This window comes from Leucoraja erinacea, chromosome 13, assembly GCF_028641065.1.
Source record: "Leucoraja erinacea ecotype New England chromosome 13, Leri_hhj_1, whole genome shotgun sequence".
NCBI classification, from domain to species: domain Eukaryota; kingdom Metazoa; phylum Chordata; class Chondrichthyes; order Rajiformes; family Rajidae; genus Leucoraja; species Leucoraja erinaceus.
This window is the reverse complement of record NC_073389.1, coordinates 43,721,402-43,744,377: the sequence shown is the minus strand read 5'-3', so window position 1 is coordinate 43,744,377 and position 22,976 is coordinate 43,721,402. Positions and strand designations below refer to the sequence as shown.

The window sequence follows — 22,976 nt, the reverse complement described above, 5'->3', positions numbered from 1 at the left end:
TTGCGGTTGGTTTCTTTGTGTCCAGAAGTGTTTACCTTTTATTAAATTGATAGTTTTGAGTGTGTTGAACATTCAAAACCATTCAAAGACTTAGACTGGCCAGTTAAGCAATTCTGGAATTGAACCCCTTCCTAAAAACAAAACAATGTTCTTGTACGTGCCTGGAGAACCCCACAGAAGATCTGCGTACCAGAATCCAAGATTGACTCCATGCATATAAAAGTTAGAATGTAAGATGGAGAATACAAATTTTCAGTATAAGTATTAGCGTACAAGAAAATAGGAGCATGAATAAACTGCCTGCTCTGCTAACCAAAATGATCATGGCTTATCTGCCCCTGGGTTCATTTCTGCTCTGTGTCAGTTCTCCATAGCCTCTGATCATTCAAAGATGTGTATTCTATTTAAATACTTCAATGATCTATGCTCCACAACCCTTGGGTAGAGAATTCCAGTGATTCAACACTTCAATGTTAAATTCTCCCCTCCAAGACCACCTCCTATGAATTCAACTCCACCCCAACGACGGAGCCAGCCTTCTTGATGAGCTTGTTAATCCTGTTGGCGCCCGCAGCCTTCGCCTTGCTGCCTAGCACACGACAGCGAAGAAGATGGCACTGGCCACCACCGATTGGTAGAATATTTGCAGCATCTTGCTGCAGATGTTGAAGGAGCGGAGCCTTCTCAAAAGGTGCAGCAGGCTCTGTCTCTTGTTGTACAGGGCCACAGTTCCTGGACCAGTCCAGTTACTGTCTAGGTAAACTCCAAGGTTTTTGTACTCCACATCACAACTGCACATCCACACCATTGATGGAGACGGACAGGGGTGTTCCTCTCCTCCTAAAGTCCACAACTAACTCCTTGGTCTTGGTGTTGTGCTGCAGGTGATTCAGCCCACACCACTCAACAAAGTCGTTGATTCTATATTCAGCATCCCTCCCCTCAGTGATGCAGCCCACATTTGCAGAGTCATCTCCCCTCAGTGATGCAGCCCACATTTGCAGGTGGCAGGATTCCGAATTATATCTGAAGTCCGAGGTGTAGATGGTGAACAGGAAGGGAGCGATCTAATCAGTACACACGAAGATGGATGCAAAAAGAAAAGGAACACTATTTGCGTGGTAAACATGCACATTTGTTCGAAGGACAAATTTAGTTGTTTGTTCCATTTCTAAGAGGTAATAGTGTCAGGATCATGGAAATAATGTACCTACAAGCTTTTCTTTACACCTTGAGCATGAAGTCTTTCTCAAAGATCAAGTCATAACTGTGCCCCATTGACCTCTCCAAACGTCTTAGCAAGAATGGCTAAAAATAGCTTGCTACTCTTGTAAAATCTATGTTGTGGGACCAAACTTTTACTATATTTAAAAACCCACCATATTTATTGATTAATTATAGTGGTATTTTTTTCCTGAACAAATTGATGACCACAAATGCCTGACTTGAGGTGAAAATGCCACTACTTAGTCAAGAGAGCATCTGTGGTAAATTGCTGTTGTCTCCAAGTCATGAAGTTGTGAGTTGCGTATTTAAGTTTGCACCTCAGCTCTGAGAGACTATGCAGCGTCTGATTAATTATATGGACATGAAGAGGCAGAAGAATTCAAGTGCCCTGTTATTACCTAATCTGCAGGAGTAACAGATCACCTGTTTGTTTTGCTTCATTCTAGCTGTGGACAATGATTAAAGGAATCTACCTTTTCCCTGTGATGTAAATGTACTGACTGTTTATTTTAGCAATGATTTTGAACTTCTTGGAGTCACCCTAACAATACAGAAGAAATCTTCATTTTTTTATAACACATGGAGGAAAATAGGATTATAATTGGACCAATCTTTTTAAAGGGGATTTAGGCCAAGCTGTATATTTATATTGTAAAGAGATTTATTTTCTGTACGGATGAATCATGGGGAAAATTGAGTTTTTGGGAAAAAAATGTGATTGCCTTCCACCAAGTGTATTAGCTGCAGTCCCAGAACCAACTTCATTGTAGAAGCGAAAAAGTAAGATTTATTAAACTTCTGACTCTTGATGCCAGACTTTGGGTGTGGATTCATCTTGTACAACACGGCCTAATTATTCAATTATAATTTCAATAAATTACTTAAAGTGTAAATGACTCTCTTTGCCTGGGCTCTTTTACTCGCGTTAAACTCTTTCCTCCCCCCAGGCAGTTGCTTGGTTGCTTTCACCAGTTCTATGGGTTGTGAGGAGGCAGATTAAGCTAATGTGGGATTCGCTGATTCTGCCACATGCTAGACAAGATGGGAGATGGTGTATAGCTTCGGTTTTTGATGACGTTCTAGACGCTCTTGTTAAAGCGAGTAACAATTCTCAGTGCCACTGATTCTAGATATTCCTTTATTTTTGAGTGGTCATGGCTAATTGAAGTCAATATCTTTCTTTCCATCTCCCCCCCCCCCCCCCCCCCCCCGCTATTTTTTTTCAGTCATCTTTTTTCATTAGGTACACTAGCTGAGTGCAAAGGATGGCAAAAAGATCTAGAGATTATAGTGGAATGTTGGCAGATTATTTAACTATTTGGAAATTTTAATTTAGCTAAACACATCACACTAAAGTACTTGCTTTGATAAGGAACACTGGATTACAATATGAGCACTGTGAGCATTGATCCTACATGATTGTAGGATCACAGCATGAGAACTGTGGGGTGAGGGTATTGTGATCCCAGGTGAGCAGTGAGCAGCGAGTTGATGGGAATGTGTGGAGAACAGGTTTCTGGGAAATTTTGTGAGGGAATATTTCAAACCGAACAATAAATTTGTTACTTAGATTTTAGGTAAAATTTTTAAACTTTTAAACTAGACTTGTAATTTTACCCAATGTTGTAAATGATTGCAATTGATGCCATTTATCTGACTAGGACTAGTAGGTAATTTGGGTGCTTGGATCTCTTAATATGCTATATTTTTGTTTGTAGTTTTTTACAGGTTGGTGGATTATCATAGATACTGCAGTTGTTTATCCAACAAACAAAGATATGAATCATGCTTTTCACACATGTGGAGTCATGTCAACCATAGCTTTTTTCATGTAAGTTTCCAATGAAATACCATGCTTTGCCACTTGTCTTAGCTTTCATTATGTGCTTTATGAATTTATTATTTCCAGGTTAACAACCCAAGTCTGAACACAATGGTGTTGACGTCATATACAGCATTATAGCTGTGCTTCTGCTATAGAGTAAGAAGCTTATGGATATAAAACATGCTCCAGCCAATGAGCGGAAAATTTAGGTTGCCATTTGATGTCATGAAGGCGTAATTTTTGAACATGATTTCAAACTGAGGACGTGTCTACACTCCTAGATATAAAACTTTTTTAATATCATTATTGTAAGTAATAGGAATTCCATTCCAATGCCCTGGCCAACTTTTATCCATCCTGAACAACATTACCAAATAGTCAGATAATTTCCTTCCATAATCGAGAGTGCTGTTCGATTCACCTCCTCCCATTGAGAACATTAGACTTAGTCAGTGGAACAAATATGCTACAATATTGACAACTATAACTATATGCAGCCTGTAGTTTCCCCTTTGCCCCATCTATTGTACTTGAGTTTGAACTAATTTGAATCTAAGATAGACACAAAAAGCTGGGGTATCTCGGCGGGACAGGCAACATCTCTGGAGAGAACGAATGGGTGATGTTTCGGGTCGAGATCTTTCTTCAGACTACGTATGATGTATCTGATCTGTTGAGATAGCATGTAAAGCAAAGCTGTTCACTGTGCATTGGTACATGTGACAATAATTACCTAAGCCATAAACTATCATATTAGTTTTACCGGGGATAATTATATACAAATTGGAATGTGCGTTTCCTGAGATCTATCAGTTATTAAATTAGGGGGGGAAAGGATGCTAAAGGCTTTTTGGGATATTGCTGAAGTCGAGATTGGTGCTATAAACTAGTTTCTTCCTGAATTGCTTCTGGACAAATCTACCAGATGTGTTCAGATCAGAGGTAGTCACAAGTAAAACAGTAAACTGTTTTTGGTAAGTCCTGGAGCCATGTCTAGAGAAACATCTTCAGTCGTCGGAAGGTATGATGAAAGATTGGAAAACAATAACCATCAGTTTTTAAAAGGTATCAAATAGTAGCTACATGACAAATTAATTTATAGTCTTTAAAGTTAACTATTCCAGCACAATTGCAGGCTGTTTGCAAATAGGCTGTGGGCCGAGCATCAAAAATGTGTTGAGAAATCAACTTTCATGACCCACGTCTTGGAACTACGTGAAATTTTGCACAGATTTAGATAAAATATAATTGAGAAAGAAGTCATAACTTGTCAGTGCCAAAAGTTGCACATTCATTAATTAGAAAATGAGATCAAAAAAGTAAGTGCCATCTAGTGTCCAGTGCTCATATTACACCATGGGGAGCCTATTTCCATGTTGCAGTCTATTTAAGCTATATATTATTATACTATATATATATATATATATATATAGATATTACACGCATATATATATCTATATATTGTGAATATGACTAATCATATATAATTATGTATAATTATATTACATTAAAATAATATAATTAATATAATTGGGTGTTTTTTGAATGAGACTGCCGCAGAGGTCTTGCTCCTGAACCAGTCTAATTAATGGGTGAGACCGACCCTTCGCATCATCCACTGGCGGGCCGACAGCCCGACCGATCACTCGCAGCACTCACAGGCCTTCCGACCACTCTCACCATCCACCGGCAGACCGACTGCCCGATCGATCCTCCACAGCATCCATCGGCCTACCGACAAGCCCGACCTACTGATCCTGACCTTGACCCTGACCCTAATCCTAACCCTAGCTGTACGTTTGTTATTTATTATTTTTATTTAACAGTTCACATCACATCATTACTTTATAAAGATAAATCAATTGAAAAATAAAATGATCAGCAAGGTTAGCATTACCTTTATCCTTGGAAACCTTGCAATTGCTATTGATGTAATGAGGAGGTAGCCATGATCCCAGAGTACGTGCTGCCTAGTGACCATAAAACAAAGCGTGCGATAGGTCAATTTGCGTCCGACCTCAATGTCAAACGTTCATTGATTGGACAATTACTACTCGGAAAATTGGAAGTTTTCGACATATTTAAATAATATGTGCAGGTTTTGTTCTTGACTAGTTTCAGGTATGATTTATATAATATTTTTACACAATATATTAAAAACTCAGGTAGTTCCGTGAGTTGGGTCACGAACCTGAACAAAAAAGCTCCTCGACCCACAGCCTAAAAGGCTCAAAATATTTTAAATCAAGTGCTGGATTTATTCCTAACTCTTAACCTAAAAAATATTTTGCATGGCCTTAATGGCTAACCAAATGCGCTGGGTTCATTTAAAAGGTAGATGGAGAGAGTAATTTTGCATATAAGAATAAACTGTGTTTTAGATCATCTGTGCTACACCTCTAGCTCTCTGATACAATTTTTTGCACATGGTTTTCCTGCATGAATTGTTTCACTCATCTGTCATGTACTGAAATGTATTACTAGCCAAGCCACCATTTATTGTTCATCCTTGGCCTACTAAGGCCATTCATTTAAGAGTTGACCACATTGTTTTGGGGGTGACTTTGTAAAAGGATTGTCAGTTTCATTCCCAAAGAATTTTAGTGCACCCGATGTACATGTTTTTTTATAGTTGTTCTAAAAAACAAGATATTAGCTTGTAACTTTCCCATTACTGTTAGTGGATCTGTACTTGAGTTTCTGGGTCGTCAGTTCAGACCGAAGATAGACACAAAAAGCTGGAGTAACTCAGCGGGACAGGCAGCATCTCTGGAGAGTAGGAATGGGGGAAGTTTCGGTCGAGACCCTTCGAAACGTCACCCATTCCTTCTCTCCAGCGATGCTGCCTGTCTTGCTGAGTTACTCCAGCTTTTTGTGTCTATCTTTGGTTTAAATCTACAGTTCAGTTCAGACCTCTTGATTAACCACTTTACTACCATAACTCTCGATCTGGCAATGTGGATTGCCAAATTTCTGATAAAATAAACTGTGTATATGCATATTACACTTTATCATTACACTCCACATTTGTAATTTGTTTCTAATTTAGGATAAATGCTGTCTCTAATGGGCAAGTCCGAGGAGATGGATACAGTGAAGGATGTTTGGGAAGAACAGGTATGTTGTATGAAGCTAGTTACTTTTTTAGATTACTGTCCTTAATATTAAAAAATAAAAGTACCTAACAAAGAACAAATCATTTGTATATTGCAAATGGGTATCCTGATTCACTGCATAGAGCATAGCTAATTTTACTGCAAATAAATTGCTAAGAACTGCTGTGTAATTGAAGCATGAATTTGCGTGGGAATAAAAATATACCTCCAGTTAAAACATAGATTTCTGCTTCAGTAGTTCTTCCAGCTGTACCGTTAACTGGAGATCTTAAAAAGAGTAGTATTTTTCCCGTCAGTTCATTGGTGAAAAAGGGAGTAATGAAATATTAGTATTTTTCAATGGCTAGGGAACAGGAAAAAAAAAATGGAAATAACATCTTGCTTTGGAGGACGAACGGAAAGAGTGCAGAGAAGATAGAAAGAAGAAATTATATATAAAGGAAGAAATGTTTGCATATTGTTTATCATTTCCCAGATAAAGAGAGAATGGAACATTGCAATCTTTGGATTGTCAAAACAAATCTAAAGCACCTGGCCCTAATTTTCATGGGTAAATGTCACAAAATGAGACTGTCGGCCAAGAGTGCATATGTATCTTTAGAAAAGAAGTGTTCAACATGTCAGATCGCTAACTAGATTGCCTTGTCTGATATATTCCTGATGCAGCTATAGGCTGACAAGTAGTGTCCATCTCTTGTCATATCTGTATGCACCACTCTTGAATAGTTAAAGGCCAAAATTGTTCCTATACAGAATTTGAAGAAGTATTGAAAGTAAGTTGCATTTGTTCTCACTAAGGAAACCATAGGCTTTTTTTAGCTGTTACCTTTGCTAATCTGTTTTGCAAGTTAAACACTGAAGATCAAATAGGAGGGGGTCAGAGGGTGGTGTATATATGGAACGAGCTTCCAGAGAAACTGGTTGAGGCAAGATCAATAACAACATTTAAGGAACATTTGGATAAGTGCAAGCAATGGAGTACTGGCCTGGGTGTCAGCTTGCCCGATCGCAAGTGGGCCCCTGATGAAGTGATAGCAAGTGATGGCAAGTGGGCCCCTGTTAAATGATAGCATTGTAATTGTGGGTGGGCCCCCTTTGTCTCCTGGCAACCAATATTTTTAGACCCAGTCCGCCAATGAGTGCAAGGATAGGAAAGGTTTAGAGGGGTATGGTTCAAGCTCAGGCAAATGGGATTAATGTGGATGGGTGTCATGGGCAAATTGGCTCAAATAGCCTGGGTCCGTGTCGTATGACTATAATAGCTTTACCTTTAGAAATATTAATCTCTTTTAAAATCTTTTCCCTTCTTATTGAGGGTGATGATATGTATATCACTGTGATGTTGAATTGCAATAGAAATGCATATAATGTTGATGTTAATAGAAAACGTACAGGTGGACTTGGCTCATTGTCTTCTAAATGAATGTTCAAATTTTAAAATTAATACCAGAAAACCATCGAGCAGTGACTGAGAATATGTATTTTTATTCCCTTTCTGTGAAGTACAAATCTATCAGCATCAGGAAAGAAGTGCTTTAATATGATGACTGGTTAACATTTTAGAATGAGACCACACTCTTCAAATTTTAGTTTAGTTTAGAGATGTTGACAAATATGACCCTGAAGCAACTCCTCATGAGAGGAAATGTATTTACTCTGGGTACTGTTTTGTGGAAACTGTGACTCAAACACAAGAAGTTTATATTTAAGGAGACTATTGAAGTCCAACTCGCTGGTGTCCTGTTGTGATAACAACCATATGTGCATTTTTTTCCCGCATAAATTGCCAAATTCAGTTTTTAATTCTCTTTGCAGTTTGTTGAAACATTCATACATTGTACTATAACGTACACTGAACATTATGTAGATCTGCCTTTTAGAAATATAAAGCATTTACCACCAGGTCCCAAGATGTAGTCATTAATTAAGGAGAATGACATGAAGAACAGTGAGGTCACCATGGAGAATACTAACATGAAAGGACAGTTAAAAATTGAGACGGTGATGGTGTTGTGGCTCTGGAAAGGTATTAAGATGAATCTCCCGGAGGACTAGCAAGTAGCCAGTTTCATTCCTTTGTTTAAAAAGGGAAGTAGAGAGAATCCAGGGATCTATAGGCCATTGAGCCTCACATCAGTGGTAGGGAAAGTATTGGAGAGGATTCTTCAAGCTAGGATTCACTCCCATTTGCAAGAGGATGGGTTAATTGGGGACAGTCAGCATGGCTTTGTATGCAACAGGCCATGTCTTACAATGTTGATTGAGGTTTTTGAAGAGGTGACAAGAGCGATCAATGAGGGTAGACAAAAAATGCTGGAGAAACTCAGTGGGTGAGGCAGCATCTATGGAGAGAAGGAATAGGTGACGTTTCGGGTCGAGACCCTTCTTCAGTCTGAAGAAATGGCATACAGGTTTGTGGTGGAAGGGCATTATTCAGTTGGAGGTCTGTGACCAGTGGGGTTCTGCGGAGATCTGTGCGACTTGATAAATGACTTGGCATTATGTTTGGAACATGATTCCAAGCGTTGGCTGAAGGGCCTATTCCTGTCCTGTTTTACATTATGTTCTAAAAGTTTCCTCAATAGTTACATATACACAACTTCCATTCAATGAAAGTCTCCATCTGTATAAAAGCCAGTTCTTGCTATTGATGTTGCAACCAGAAGTACATTGTTTTGATGATCGCTATTTATTTATACATTGTGCAGTCTCAATGAGATGAATACTGCCATTTGAAGTGTGAACCCCTGTGTGTTTGCGTCATTGTAACAACATAAAAAAGTACCAAGCGTCATCCAAGTGGACACTTGCGCAAGCCATTACTTATCATGAAAGTTGACATGAAATTTATATAGATCAGTTAGCATTTCAGATTTGGACCATCATCATATTACAATTAAATATTTTTCTAGACTCTCATGATCAACTTTGTTTAAGCATTTGCGGCAAGTTTCATTTTATCTTTTGACTCATTTTAATCCCCTGCTTTCTTTCTCAAACCCTTTTTTATCCTAACCATATTCATCTCATCTTAAATCTTCATTGTAAACTTTATAAACCAATTAAACTGCTTTCATATACAGGTACTCCTGAACTAAGATGTCTGCTCTGAATCAAACAGTACTCTGCCTCCCTGTCTGTCTTCGTGGACATTTCACATACTAGTTTAGAAATAAGCCTTGCACAGAATTGTAGTAAGCTCTAGGTGTGTGGCTGACACGATCTGCATTTATTGCCCACTCCCAACTACTCTGTAACCAGGTAGGCAGAATAGCTATTTCTCGGGGCGTTTAAAAGTCAAATGTATTACAGTGGATTTGGTCTTTCAAATAGCATATATTTGTTAATAATTGCAGATTTCCTTCCCTAAAAACTATATTGGAGCAGATAGATCTCCACCACTCATTTGTCCGGTGTTTAAGAAGGAAAAGCAGATGCTGGTTTACACCAAAGATAGATACAACATGTTGGGGTAACTCATCAGGTTAATTTGTTTTCTGTTCCTTCCTCATGGTGTAATAACATGTGCCATTTAGTTACCAGTTCTAACTAACTTCATTAGAACTAGTAACTATATGTTGCAGTTTAGGTATGCAGCAGTGTTTAAGCTGTTTGAATAAGAACTATTTCCTCACTATGGATATGGTCGCGAGTTGCCTTTTTTACTTTGGATTTTGGTTGCATTGCTGTGACAACTTTTATCTTTTAACGATTGCCCTATCAATTTTATAATCAAATCTGCATCTGACAGTTTGTTACTCCATGTTCTCTAATTGGCCAAACTTTTATTCTGTTCCTGAGCAAATATAAATAGAGCTAAAATCAGCACATCAAAGATGATGTCACAATATACAGCATACATTCATGATCTTATTGAAATGTTGTAATGTGGAAATTAAGTGCATTTTGTGGATAATTTTATTTTAAGTTGCAACAGGATATGACTACAATTTCCAATTAAGTTAAACAATATTCCAGACAAAGCAAATGTCAGGCTATTTTCTCCTTTCAGTTAAATAAATAAAACTGATGGCGTGCAGCCATTGCAAATTCTAAGAATTGTAAGGAACATTTATACAAAGCAGGAGTAACTCAGCAAGAGGGGGCAGCTGTAGTGGAGAACGACATTTCAGCAGGATGTCAAATCCCATCAAAACACTGAGCAGTGGAGGACGATACAATCCTAAAGAAATTCCATTAATGTGCAGGACCCAGGACTGATCATTAGAGAGGTGCATACCCAAAAACTTGAAACTGTAGACTCTCTTCCTCCGTCATCCCACCGATGAAGATGGGTTCATGGATTCTCAGTTTTCGTTCTTGGTCAACTAGCAGCTCCTTAGTCTTGTTAATGTACATAGGCCTGAATGCCCTACTCCTGCACCTATTGTCTATTGAGGCAGCCCATGTCTACAGGCAGTATAAATGTTTATGAAGGGAAGTCGAGATAGTCCAGGAAATTATAAGCAGGTAAGCTTCAACTCAGTGATAGGGAAGCTATTGTCGTTGATTCTTCAGGAAAGGATTTCCTTTCATTTGGAAGAGAATGGGCTAATTAGGGACAGTCAGCAAAGCTTTGTGTGCAGCACTTCATATCTTACGACTTGATTGAGTTTTTTTGAAGGTGACAAATGTGATTGATGTGGATAGGGCAGCGATGTTGCCTACATGGATTTTAGAAAGACATTTGATAAAGTACCGCATGGTAGGCTGATCCAGGCTGATCCTGGAGCTCCCCACCCAGCAGTACTGTGGAAGTACCATCGACTAGAATGACTGCAGTCATTCTGGAAGGTGGCTCTCCACCATGTTCTCGAGGGCAGTTAGGGATGGACAATTGATTTTCGCATTGCCAGCAATGACCAGTTCCCCAAAATATATTGAAATAAGTAACGAGTTTTAAATCCACCTGAAATATTAACTGGTCCTTTAAGGGCCTTCCCCACTGTACGAGGTAAATCAAGAGTTCTCCCGAGTTTCCCCTGATTCGAACTCGGAGAATTACGGTAATAGCCGTTCATAGGTACTCGAGGCTCTCGTGGACATTTTACAACGTTGAAAAATCTTCACGAGCTTACCGAGTACCTGCCGTTAGGTTTATGAGCCGCTAAGAGACGTCCCGAGCTCCGACGTACCCGCTACGTACATTCTACGTGCTTACTACGAGTTTGATTTTTTTTTTAAACTGGGAAGAGCTCTTGAATTACCTTGTACAGGCCCTTTATTTTCTCCAGTCTGTGGGGTTTCAATTGTGAATCTCATTTGAGGAAACAACGGTATTGCATGCAATGTGGTAAAAAATATAGTTATTTCTACTTCGCCAGATGTGCATGGTAGTGATGCTATCTATATCCTAAATCATTAGGCTCTGCACTAGTTCTGCTTTAAAAAAAACAAACTAGAACAAGGAACTATTAATGAGATTTGAAAGCATATGAAACATGAGGTTGACTGGGGAGAAAAGGATGTGGTTTGAAAATCTCGATATACACGGATGATTCTTTCACTTCACCCACATCTCTTTAGCCAGAGACAAAGTGCTGGAGGAACTCAACTGGGCAAGCAGCATCTGTGGAGGGAATAGACAGGTGATGTTTGGGCTTGGCGTGTCTTGAAGAGGATGTTGCCAGGATTTGAGGGCCTGAGTTGGAGCAAAGGGTTGGATGGATTTGGACTTTATTTATTGGAGCACAGGAGGCTGTAGGGTGATCTTATAGAGATGAATAAAATCATGAGGGGGGAGTAGATGAGATGAATACACCGTCTTTTATCCAGGGAAGGGAAATCAAGAAGCAGTAGACTTGGGCTAAAGGTGAGAGGGACAAGATTTAATAGGAACCTGAGGAGCAACCTTTCACTCAAAATGGTGGTGGGTGCACGGAACCCTTTCCAGGCTCAGGTTGAAGATATGTTGGAGTACTCCGCACAACTAGCTGGCACATGCCTTGAGTACCCTAGGGTTGATACCATCAGAACCCATGGCGTTGCCTGGGCGGAGTCTGCTCAGCCCCTGTGGGGCAGGTTTCTATGCTCAACGTCTATGAAACATCATCTGCCCATTTCCTCCACAGATGCTGCCCGACACGCTGAAAAACTTTGTGTTTTACACAAGATTCCAGCTGATGCAATTCCTTGTGTATCCATGTCCCTTTTCATGGACACTCAACCACCACCTTAACCTGTCCTTTGTGTTGGCTGTTGTTGTCCCTGCCAAATCTCCTTTGAGATGTGCTCCATCTACCCACTGAATCAATTCATTCTAATATTTTTCTACCCTGATGTGCTTTTCATCATTCAGCCATTCCTACTTATCACAATGCCCTTCAACAAACTGTTTCCAAACTTAGGGAGAGTTTATTTGTGTGCAATTTGTTTAAACTGAACAGTTTCAGTGCAGCCTTGGAAAACAATTTTCAAAGCCAAGAAGAGCTCCCTGCATCCATACATTTTTTTATGTTTTTTCACAGGTGCAAGAATTTGGCTTTTCATTGGCTTCATGCTGATGTTTGGATCTCTCATAGCTTCCATGTGGATCCTATTTGGGGCGTATGTTGTACCAAGTAAGTTTTTTTTTCTTGACCCATGAATGATTAATATTTTAAGTTTGGCTGCTGTTATGATATGCAATGTTCTGTCAATCTATGAATGGCTGGACATAGTGTGTGCAGTTTTATTTTGATTTGCTTTAAATTGCCATGTCAACAGATTTATTGCATGTCAAAAGCATTAAGGAGTATGATATCGATAATTTGGTAGATTTAATGTGCCCCATTCGCTTGGGTATTAGTATAAGGAGTTTATCCTCTATAATGCCATGGTCTTCAGTGGATGGATGAACAGGAGCAATTGTTTTGTTGTTTTTGGCACAAGGACAAAATAGGAAGGTTGGTTCAACTGTGTCAAATGTGAATAAGAGACTGAAGCTGGCAGATATTAAAAACCTTAATTCATCATGACAAGTGGGGATTCTCATGGAGACACTCTCAGTAGAATCTCCCTAAACTCAAAGTACATTGAGATTTTATACCCTTAAGAGCAAAGCTAACAGCAGGTGATCCAGTACAGTTTCAAAAGCATAGTTCACTTCAATATTTTTGTGTCTGGGCCCTTCTTCAGACTTGCACACACAATGTTTCTGGTTGGAACCCTTCTGGTCTTAAGGAAGGTCCCAACCCAAAACATCACTTGTCCCTTCCTTCCACTGATGCTCCCCAGCACTGTTCCTCCAGCACTTTGTGTTTCACCCATAATTAATGTTGACTCTCATAGTACATAAATATCTCACCTAGTAGCTACTTTAAAATACATCTGGGCAGGTACATGAATCGGAAATGTCTAGAGGGATATGGACCAAATGCAGGCAGGTGGGACTAGCGTATATGAGGCATATTGGTCAAGTTGGGTGGATGGGCGTGTTTCCGTGCTGTATGATTCTATGATTCTTTGTAAACAACAACTAGTAATCAGTTGTGAAATTAAAAGGATAGCTTTGTAAACAAACAATACTGTCTACAGAGTACAAGCAACTGGCTCACAGCAGAAGGTCGCTCATATGATACGGTTGGTAAACTGACATGACCTTGAATATTCTTGGATATATTGGCCAAACTCTAGACACTGAGGGTTTATTAATAGGCTGACATCAAAACTAGGTATCAGAAACTTTTATGTAGAAGAAGGGTTCTGATCCAAAACATCATCTATCCATGTTCTCCAGGCATGCCTGACCAACTGATTTACTCCAGCATTTTGTATCTATCATCTGAAATCTTCAGTTATTCATATTTTGCAAAATTGTGATAGAAATCAAGGTAGATTCCAGGCTAGATTTGTTTTGTCATTTAGCACATCAAGCAGAGTCATACAGCATAGTAACAGATCCTTCGGCCCAACTTGCCTATGCCTAAGCAGGCCCCATTTCCCTACGTCCTATATCCCTCTAAACCTGACAGACACAGTCAAAGAATTATTTTAATCCCACAGTCTGAAATGTATTTACTGATTCATCTTCCTTAATACTACAATGTGTTGCATTTCCTTTGAACTTTAAACATTTTATTTATTGGAAATTGGTTCTCATTCGTATTAATCTATATCCACATATTGCAATTCTTAGGATGCCCTGTGTCTAACAATCCCTAATATCCTCCTTTGCACCTGTCAGCCTCTGGACAGAAATCTATCTGAGGGTTGCCATGGACTGTTAGGGGTTTATCATTAAAAAGGGAAAGCAAAAGGCCCTTCACTAAAGATCTCCTAGTCAAACCCCTTGGCTGCAATGTCCCTATATGGATGCACAACTGCGTTATTTATTGATCCTAACCTGCTATCTGCATTAATCTAGCAGCAATGGCAATATAATGCTATTCCAAGCATTTGATCACATCCTCTCTTGGCGACAAATTATTCTCCCAATGATTTCAGTAAGTTGTTTAAAGATGGTGGCGTTAACCTTCATGGCACTTTAATACGTCTTCTCCTGCTGCCCCATTGTAGCATGTTACATTCTTATCTTTGCTCATTTGCTCTCAGTATAACTTTGGGACTATCAATCGTGGTCGTCAGTAGTTATAGGTGGGCAAGGAGCACCATCTGGGTAATTTAATTTGTCTCCGTTAAGGATCATGGGCAACAGTTCATGTTCCATGCCATGTCAGAGGATGGGTCTAAAGATCCTGTGTTGTGTTATTTAGACCAATCATGAGATGAGTCTAAATAACACAAATCTCACGGTAAGATGATTTATAATCTGAATGGCTGTGAGTGAGTTGCTTCAATGGCATCCACTCCTCGTATATTCTTTCACAAATTAAACTAAACACATCACTAGAAGGGGCCAAAATATGGCACACCACCCATTTGCATTCAGCGACGGTGGGTGGGAGGAGAAGAACTGAATCCTGGCTGACATGTTGCATTTTACATTACAAATGCATTACTCTAAAATCTTTCCAAAATTCTAGGTCAAAAACACAAAAATCAATCATTGATAAAATGCAATACTTTTTTTAACCTTTTGGGAAAAACATTCTTAAGGTCAGTGCGGGCCTTCTATATTCATGATTTTAATCCAAAAAAAGTGAATTCACATTTAATAAGAGAAAACATTGTCATAACTGCATCGAGCAATTAAAAAATGTTGGCCACAGTAATAATAAGCCACACAAAGATGTGGGTTAGATCTCCAGCACCAGCTTGATGATTACTGTTTTATACGGTGATTGGCTAGTGTCCTTGTTTCACAAAACTGTGTTGCTCAAAGAAAACTTAAGGGAGATGTTACAAACCAGAAAAGCGTTAGTCATAGAGTGATACGGCGTAGAAACAGGCCCTTCGGTCCAACTTGCCCACACCGGCCAACATGCCCAGCTACACTAGTCTCACCTGCCTGCATTTGGTCCATATCTGTCCTATCCATGTACATGTCTAACTATTTCTTAAACGTTGGGATAGTCCCAGCCTCGACTATCTCCTCTGGCAGCTTGTTCCATACACCCAGCACCCTTAGTGTGAAAAATCTCTCGGATTCCTGTTAAAACTTGTATCTTTCACCTTAAACCTATGTCCTCTAGTCCTTGATTCACCTACTCTGGGTAAGTGACTCTGTGCATCTACCCGATCTACTCCTCTCATGATTTTATACACCTCTATTAGAATGCCCTTCATCATCCTGCGCTCCAGGGAATTGAGTCCCAACCTACTCGACCTCTCCCTATAGCTCAGACCCTCTAGTCTTAGCAACATCTTTGAAATCTTCTCTGTAACCTTTCCAGCTTGAGAATCATCTTTCCTATAACAAGGTGCCCAGAACTGAACACAATACTCCAAATGCGGTCTCACCAACGTCTTATACAACTGCAACATGGCCTCCCAACTTCCATACTTAATACTCTGACTGATGAAGGCCAAAAAGCCTTTTTCATCACAATTTAATGATGCTTTCTGTAAACTCGTATATAATCTAATGATTATCAACACTATGTTTAAGATGCCAGCTGCAGGATAAGTTGACTTTGCACTTTCCTCACTCATTGGGACACTACCACCAATGTGCATTAAATGTAATGTTCTTTTGTTAATTTTCTGTTCATTTTTTTTTTACAGAGAATGATGTGTATCCAGGCCTGGCTGTGTTCTTTCAGAATGCACTGATATTTTTTAGGTAAGCAAATTCATTTGGAAAATGCAGCTACTGCATGGCTTGTCAGAACGTTAAGCTTAGGTTCCTATTATTTATTTAAGGCCAAAATAACAAATTGCATGAGCATGAGGTTAAGGCAGGAACAATGGCAGAATTTAAAATATATTTGGACGGATGTATGGATAGGAAAGGTTTAAAGAGATCTGGGCCAAATGCAGGGAAATTGGACTGACTCCAACAAGCATCTTGGTCAACATGGATGAGCTGGGCTGAAGGTCCTGTTTCTATGCTATAAAACCGATTCAATGATCATTCCCCTTCACTTTTCCTTGTCATTTATATCATTTTATCTTTCAAATGAACAAATTAGCATTTTTGTAGGTGGCTTTTTCATTCCTTCCAGATAAATCAAAGCACTTCGTAGAAAATTAAGTACTTTTGAGAAGTAGGTGGACTTTTCACAAATGGAAATGTGCCATCTGGTTCACCTGGACCAGACTTTACCTGACATCTCAAAGGAAGCATGCTTGAATGTGGAACATTTGAATAATCATCCCAAAACTGCTGACTATTGATAGGATCTGCCAGATCTGGCAAAGTACCAGCAGCTAGTATTCATGTTTGATCTTCAACATTGTGTAAATAATCATTAGATTATAGATGAGTTTACAGAAACCACTATTAACCTAAGACTGTCCAGTTTGTACCATTTTCCTTAAGTTTTATGTGCTAGACAGTTTTGTGAAACAATGCGATTTGCCCATCAAAAATGGAAATTATCCTGCTAATGCTGGAGATCTACCCCACATCTTTGTGTGACATCACATTATTATTGTGGCCAACATTTTTAATTGGTTGATGCAGTTATATTTTGTCTTGTTAGACGTGAATAAATCATGATTTTAGCAATCTATTAAACATCGTGTCTTGTTTTGTTTTTGCAGCAGCCTGATCTATAAATTTGGGAGAACAGAGGAACTTTGGGCATAAAAGCTGCTCCGTATCAACACTGAGATGACTCAGGATATTCTACACTTAAACAAAAGCTACAGATACACATTGCTTTGTACTTTTGGCCAAATTGTAATTTAAGTAATTTTAGTGATACGATCCATATTTAAAATAATCCTTGAAAAACTCATCTTTTTATTTTATTAACATCTCTGCTTAGAAATTCATCCCATGATGTTGGGGAGAAAACATTATGTATTGTACAGTCAGCATATTAGATTTCCCTCAAAATTGTACAAATGATTCCAATGGAATAAATGGAATGAATTGTACAATGCAGCACATTTTGTGCTATTTTCGAGGGATGAATTTCTGGGCCTTAATTTTGTAATATGTTACCTGCACTCTTAATAATTGTCATGAGTTATATTAACAGAGAATGATGCACTGATTGGGCTGAGAACTGTAATATGACTTCTAATTGAGTTCATTGAAGAAAACCTGGATTATATGTCTGATGCGTTATTATTGTTACCCTATATTTTAAAGGAAAAAAGAGATCTGCATCCTTAAACATTGTACATTTTAGATTTAGGCAAAATTAATGCCTGTTGTATCATTTTATATTTGAAGAAATTAATGCCTGTTGTATCATTTAAAATTTTAACTGTGCTAAAAGCATTATTGACCCAGAATGTTTGCTCCAACCTTTTTAGATGACTTAAGAAAGAATGCCACTATTATAAGTAACAGCTTGACTAAAATTTTTCCGATGAGAATATTTATGAAATAAACCCTGTGTTATATTTTCTTGTGGCAAAGTTCTCTGTTAGCAAATCTTGTGAAAGAAATTTATTTTGTGGAACTGGAGAAAATTGTCTACCATTCATTACCTAGTGTCAAGCGAATTCTAGATATCGATTGTTTTGTATGAAAACAATGCGTCATATTTCAGACTAATGAATAGATTAGCTTTAATGCTGGTCAAGAAAAGGTTTTTCATTCTCTATCAAATTCTTGATATCATAATTAAATCAACCTTATTCAAGTTTATTTTCACCTTAATTCTACTTTCCTGGACACATAACTAAACTGATGAATCTACATAGCAGCCCATCAAAGCCCAATATATTTCTTCATTCCTGTGCCGACATAGGAACGTAATATCCAGGCCCTGATTTGTTCTGGCCTTTACTCACCTCCAATTCCCCCACCTCCCAAACTCTTATCTTTCAGTCTGAAGAAGGTTACCTTCATAACAGACACCATCTCTCAAAGATGAGTTACAGTAATTGTATATGGTTTATGTTAGTCTGCCCATGGAATATTTTGCACACTTTTAGTCGTCTTGGAAAGATACACCTGCCTGCCAGTCTGATGAAAATATGATGTGTAGGAAAGAACTGCAGATGTTGGTTTAAATCGAAGGTAGACACAAAGTGCTGGAGTAACTCAGTGGGACAGTATCTCACCCAATTCCTTCTCTCCAGAGATGCTACCTGTCAAAGAGTTACTCCAGCATTTTGTGTCTAACTTTGATGAAAATATGAGACTGGTTCCTGGGGAGAGACTGTGTAGATATTGTCTGTACGCTGAATGAGAGGCGATCTCATTGAAGCTTGCAACATTCTTATAGGCCTCTTGCCAGGATGGATACAGTGAAGACATTTCCCCACAAAGGGAACCAGATATCACAATCTTGGAAAAACGGGTAGACTTTTTGGTACAGATGAACAGAGGATGTTAAATCTTTGTGCAGGAAGGCTGTTGAACCCACCACTGAATTCATTCAGAACACTGGCTAATAGACCTGGATATAACGGGACAAGATGGATAGCAGCAGATTACAGGAAAAGGGATTAAGGTCGGCCATAGTGAAATGTTGAATTTTGGAAAATCTAAAATCGACAGGAGCTGGGCAATGAATGGTACTACTCTGGGAAGTGTACTAAAGAAGTGGAAGCAGTTTCTCACAGAAAAGGCTGAAATGATTAATTTAGGTTAAGATCACCAACACAATGGCTGGAAACACTTAAATGGTCTAGTAACTCTTAACATCCAGGTGTAATACTTCCTATTAAATATTGGGAAAATAAATGTTCTAGAAATAATGCCACTTTATTGTTCCAGCTCGATTGCTTTTGACAAACGTCATTAATATAAAATCCCAATCCACCCAACACAAGATCCAACAAAAAATTTAAATTTTCTATAACAATGTATAGAAAAGCATTTTATTTTCAATTTCAAAGCTAATTTCACATTCATAAAAACAAGACTGTATTTTGCACAGCTCACACAAAACAGAAATAGTAAAACTAAAGATGTTTGCAAGTATCAACACAAAATTAATCTATGCATCATATAATCAATAAACCATCTGGAACATTGACAAGTTAACAGCATAATAAGTGGTTTTGCCACTTGGTGGAATCTGATATTATGGGACTGCGCAGGTTCCCCGTACATATCATAAACAAGCCAGGTAACGATCTGCCAAAGGTCATTCATTACTTTAATCGTTGTGTCATTTTACAAATTAATAAAAGATACAAGTCTATTTCCTGTTAACAGATACCTCTGTAAATCATTAATCCAGGTAATTTGGGTGATGACAAATCGTTACCTGGCTTGTTTATATGTACGGGGAACCTGCGCAATCCCATTATATCAGATTCCACCAAGTGGCAAAACCACTTGCAGCTCTTTTCTTACATGGAAACGTGGAAAGTTGGGGGTTGGCTTTGTTACGACTGAATTACTGCTGCTTCACAAAGTTGTAGTAATAAAAATTCTGTAGATCACAACAGAACTTACCCAACAAGGCCAAGTATACAACAAAATATTCTCTTCCTGATGGCCAAGACAATTATTAATGATCATACTGATTATTGTCTCTATGACACAACTATGAAGAACATTTGCCATTTCAGTCCGGGTCGTTCGAAAACCACCATTTAACCATTATGATCAGGAACTAACACCAACAGTATCAATGTTGTTGAATATACTTCTCCACAATCATATAATCACAGGATATATACAGAAGACCAAATGAACCCTTGTGCATGGGCACAGTCTCCTTAAAGTCAAATACAAGACGTTGCTTGTCAAAAGTGGAGTCACTTTCTTCTTGTTATATTGAATTGCACTGTACAAAACCGCACACAAAGGAATTTTAAAGTGCACAGTACCATTGAGCAAACCAATTTACATTCAAGTTGAATTTACATTAAAGTTGAACAAGTTGAATTGTCACATTAACAGAGCTATTGTTTGTCCAATATTTCCTGTTTGAAGAGAACTAAATTAGATTCTGTCAAGTCTTTCTCTGCGACAAAATAACCATCTTGAAGGCAAATACTTTCATACAGAAAATTCATCAGGGACTTGGCTGTGCACATCCAACTATTCAAAATGTTAGCTGTCTGATGGTACTTATGTCAATTCATAAATGCACTTTGCTATGCAATGAAAATATTGTAGAATCCAACAGTACTCAGTTCTAATTCCTTTAATGCATGTGTGTACACCTAGTGCATCACAAAGTCAACTTCAGGAAGCAAAGGGAATGTTCATGATATTCCGCCAAACATTTTTCAATCCTACGATTTAGATGTGTCATCTATGCTTTGTGGATTTCCATGGGAAGAATCCTGTGTACCATTTGAATAATGTCCAGAATCACTTGATTGACTGCTTTGCAGATCATCATCTTCATTAGGAATCTCCACGACAGACTCAGTGGGGTTTTGGTCCACCTTTGTTTTATTCGCTTTAGTTGAATTTAGTAGCACTGATGTAATTTCTGTTTGTGACACAATGGAAAGCTTGTCCCAGTGATCCTCCTGAAGATCATTTTTATGTACCACTGGAAATGCAGGCTGTTGGGATGGTTCAGTCAAGTACTGTAAAAGAAACACAATTAATGACACTTGTTTAGTATATATAGCAATTTATTTTTGGACTGCTAGTTTAAATAAACTTTCTCCCAACTAATTTTATTTGCAGGATCTACCAGCCTAGACAACGTGGCTGTAATTTTCAGTTTTAACATATAGCCACTGCACTTTGTCAATTGAAAGCCTCAGTGTAGATGCCCAGCCATAATCTAATGCTTGCAGCTTAACAATAGTGCAATTCAAAAATGTTTGGATATCGCAGGAATCAAGGGATCGGGAGTTCGAACAGGAAGATGATGATGAGGTAAAAGACCAGATGTGATTTTATTAAGTGGCGCCGCCGACACCAGAGTCTGAATGTCATACTCTTTTTATTATATTATATTCACCCAACCCTTCTGTGTCTGTGGGGTAAAGGAGTGGAGCGATTGTAATGTGTGATTGCGGCTCCCCTTCTAAGACCAGCATATAGCAAGTCACCTGGCTTGGGCTCGAATCTTGGGTGTGAATGAAGACTGAGGAACTTGGGACAGTTGATGGAGATGTTGTGAGGACAGTCTGCATTCCAGTCGAGGCGGCGCTGGACATGTTAAAGCGCATAAAGGTAGATAAATCTCCTGGGGCTGATCATATATATCCCAGGTTACTGTGGGAAGCTAGGGAAGAAATTGCAAGCACTCTGGCTGCTATGTGTGAATCATCATTAGTCACAGACTGAAGAGTGGCTAACGTTGGGTCTCTTATTTAAGGAGGGCTGAAAGGAAAAGCCTGAGACCTGTTGACCAGTGAGCTCAACATCTGTGGTAGGCATTTACTGGAGAGAATTCTGAGGATAAGAGATATATATATACATTTGAATACACATGGGCTGATTAGGGATAGTCAGGATGGCTTTGTACATGGGTGATAGTGTCTTCTGAATCTGAGCTTTTTGAAAAATCAAAAAGGTTGATGAGGGCAAAGGCACAGATGATGTCTATATGAATTTTTGCAAAGTATTTGACAAAGTTCCACATGCTCTGGAAGGTTAGATCGCGTGGGGATCCAGGGAGAGCTATCTGACAGAATAGTAAATTGGCTTCATGGCAGGAAGTAGAGTGTGATGGGGAAATGTTTTTCAGATTGGATGCCTGTGACTAGTGTTATGCCTCGGGGATCAGTGCTGGGCCCATTGCTATTTGTGGTTTATATCAATGATTTGGATGAGAATGTAGGAGTGATTAATAAGTTTGCAGATGATACCAAAGTGAATGGTATCAGACTGCAAAGATGGTTGTCAAAAATCACAGCAATTAGTTGGGTAAGTGGCCCGAGGAAAGGTTAATGCAGTTTAACGCAGATAATGCAAATAAGTGTGAGGAGTTGCATTTTGCGAAGTCAAACCAAGGCAGGATCTTCACAGTGAATTGCAGGGCCTTGGGGAGTGATGTTGAGCAGAAGGATCTAGGAGTGCAGGTACATAGTAGCATCACAGGTAAATAAGATGGTGAAGAAAGCTTTTGGCACATTGGCCTTTATCAGTCAAGGTATAGAAGTTGAGATGTTATGTTACAGTTGTACAAGACATTGGTGTGATCGCATTTGGAGTATTGCATTCAGTTTTGGTCATCCTGCTATAGGAAGGATGTCATTAAGCTGGAAAGAGTGCAGAGAAGATTTAAGGGGGTGTTGCCAGGACCTGAGGGCCTGAGCTATAGGGAGAAGTTGGGCAGGCTTGAACTTTATTCATTGGATCGCAGGAGGCCGAGGGGTGATCTTATGGGGTGTACAGAAAGGCAGAGCGTCTTCTAACAAGAGTTAATTGGAACCCGAGG

General features: G+C 38.9%; 2 protein-coding genes across 5 annotated transcripts in view; one reads left to right on the top strand and one right to left on the bottom strand.

Moving 5' to 3' along the window:
• Window positions 1-18,069, top strand: part of LOC129702971 (transmembrane protein 50B) — a 35,098-nt gene extending 17,029 nt beyond the window's left edge. For all 3 annotated transcript variants that reach the window (XM_055645090.1, XM_055645091.1, XM_055645092.1), the window contains exons 3-7: window positions 2,946-3,058; window positions 6,102-6,169; window positions 12,636-12,728; window positions 16,273-16,330; window positions 17,254-18,069. In XM_055645090.1, coding sequence (XP_055501065.1) covers window positions 2,946-3,058; window positions 6,102-6,169; window positions 12,636-12,728; window positions 16,273-16,330; window positions 17,254-17,299 — 378 coding nt within the window. In that variant the 3' untranslated portion in view covers window positions 17,300-18,069. The remainder of the gene's footprint in view (window positions 1-2,945; window positions 3,059-6,101; window positions 6,170-12,635; window positions 12,729-16,272; window positions 16,331-17,253) is intronic.
• A 1,411-nt stretch (window positions 18,070-19,480) lies between these two features.
• LOC129702968 (interleukin-10 receptor subunit beta-like) overlaps window positions 19,481-22,976 on the bottom strand; it is a 44,485-nt gene continuing 40,989 nt past the window's right edge. For both annotated transcript variants that reach the window (XM_055645087.1, XM_055645086.1), the window contains exon 9: window positions 19,481-21,168. In XM_055645087.1, coding sequence (XP_055501062.1) covers window positions 20,866-21,168 — 303 coding nt within the window. In that variant the 3' untranslated portion in view covers window positions 19,481-20,865. The remainder of the gene's footprint in view (window positions 21,169-22,976) is intronic.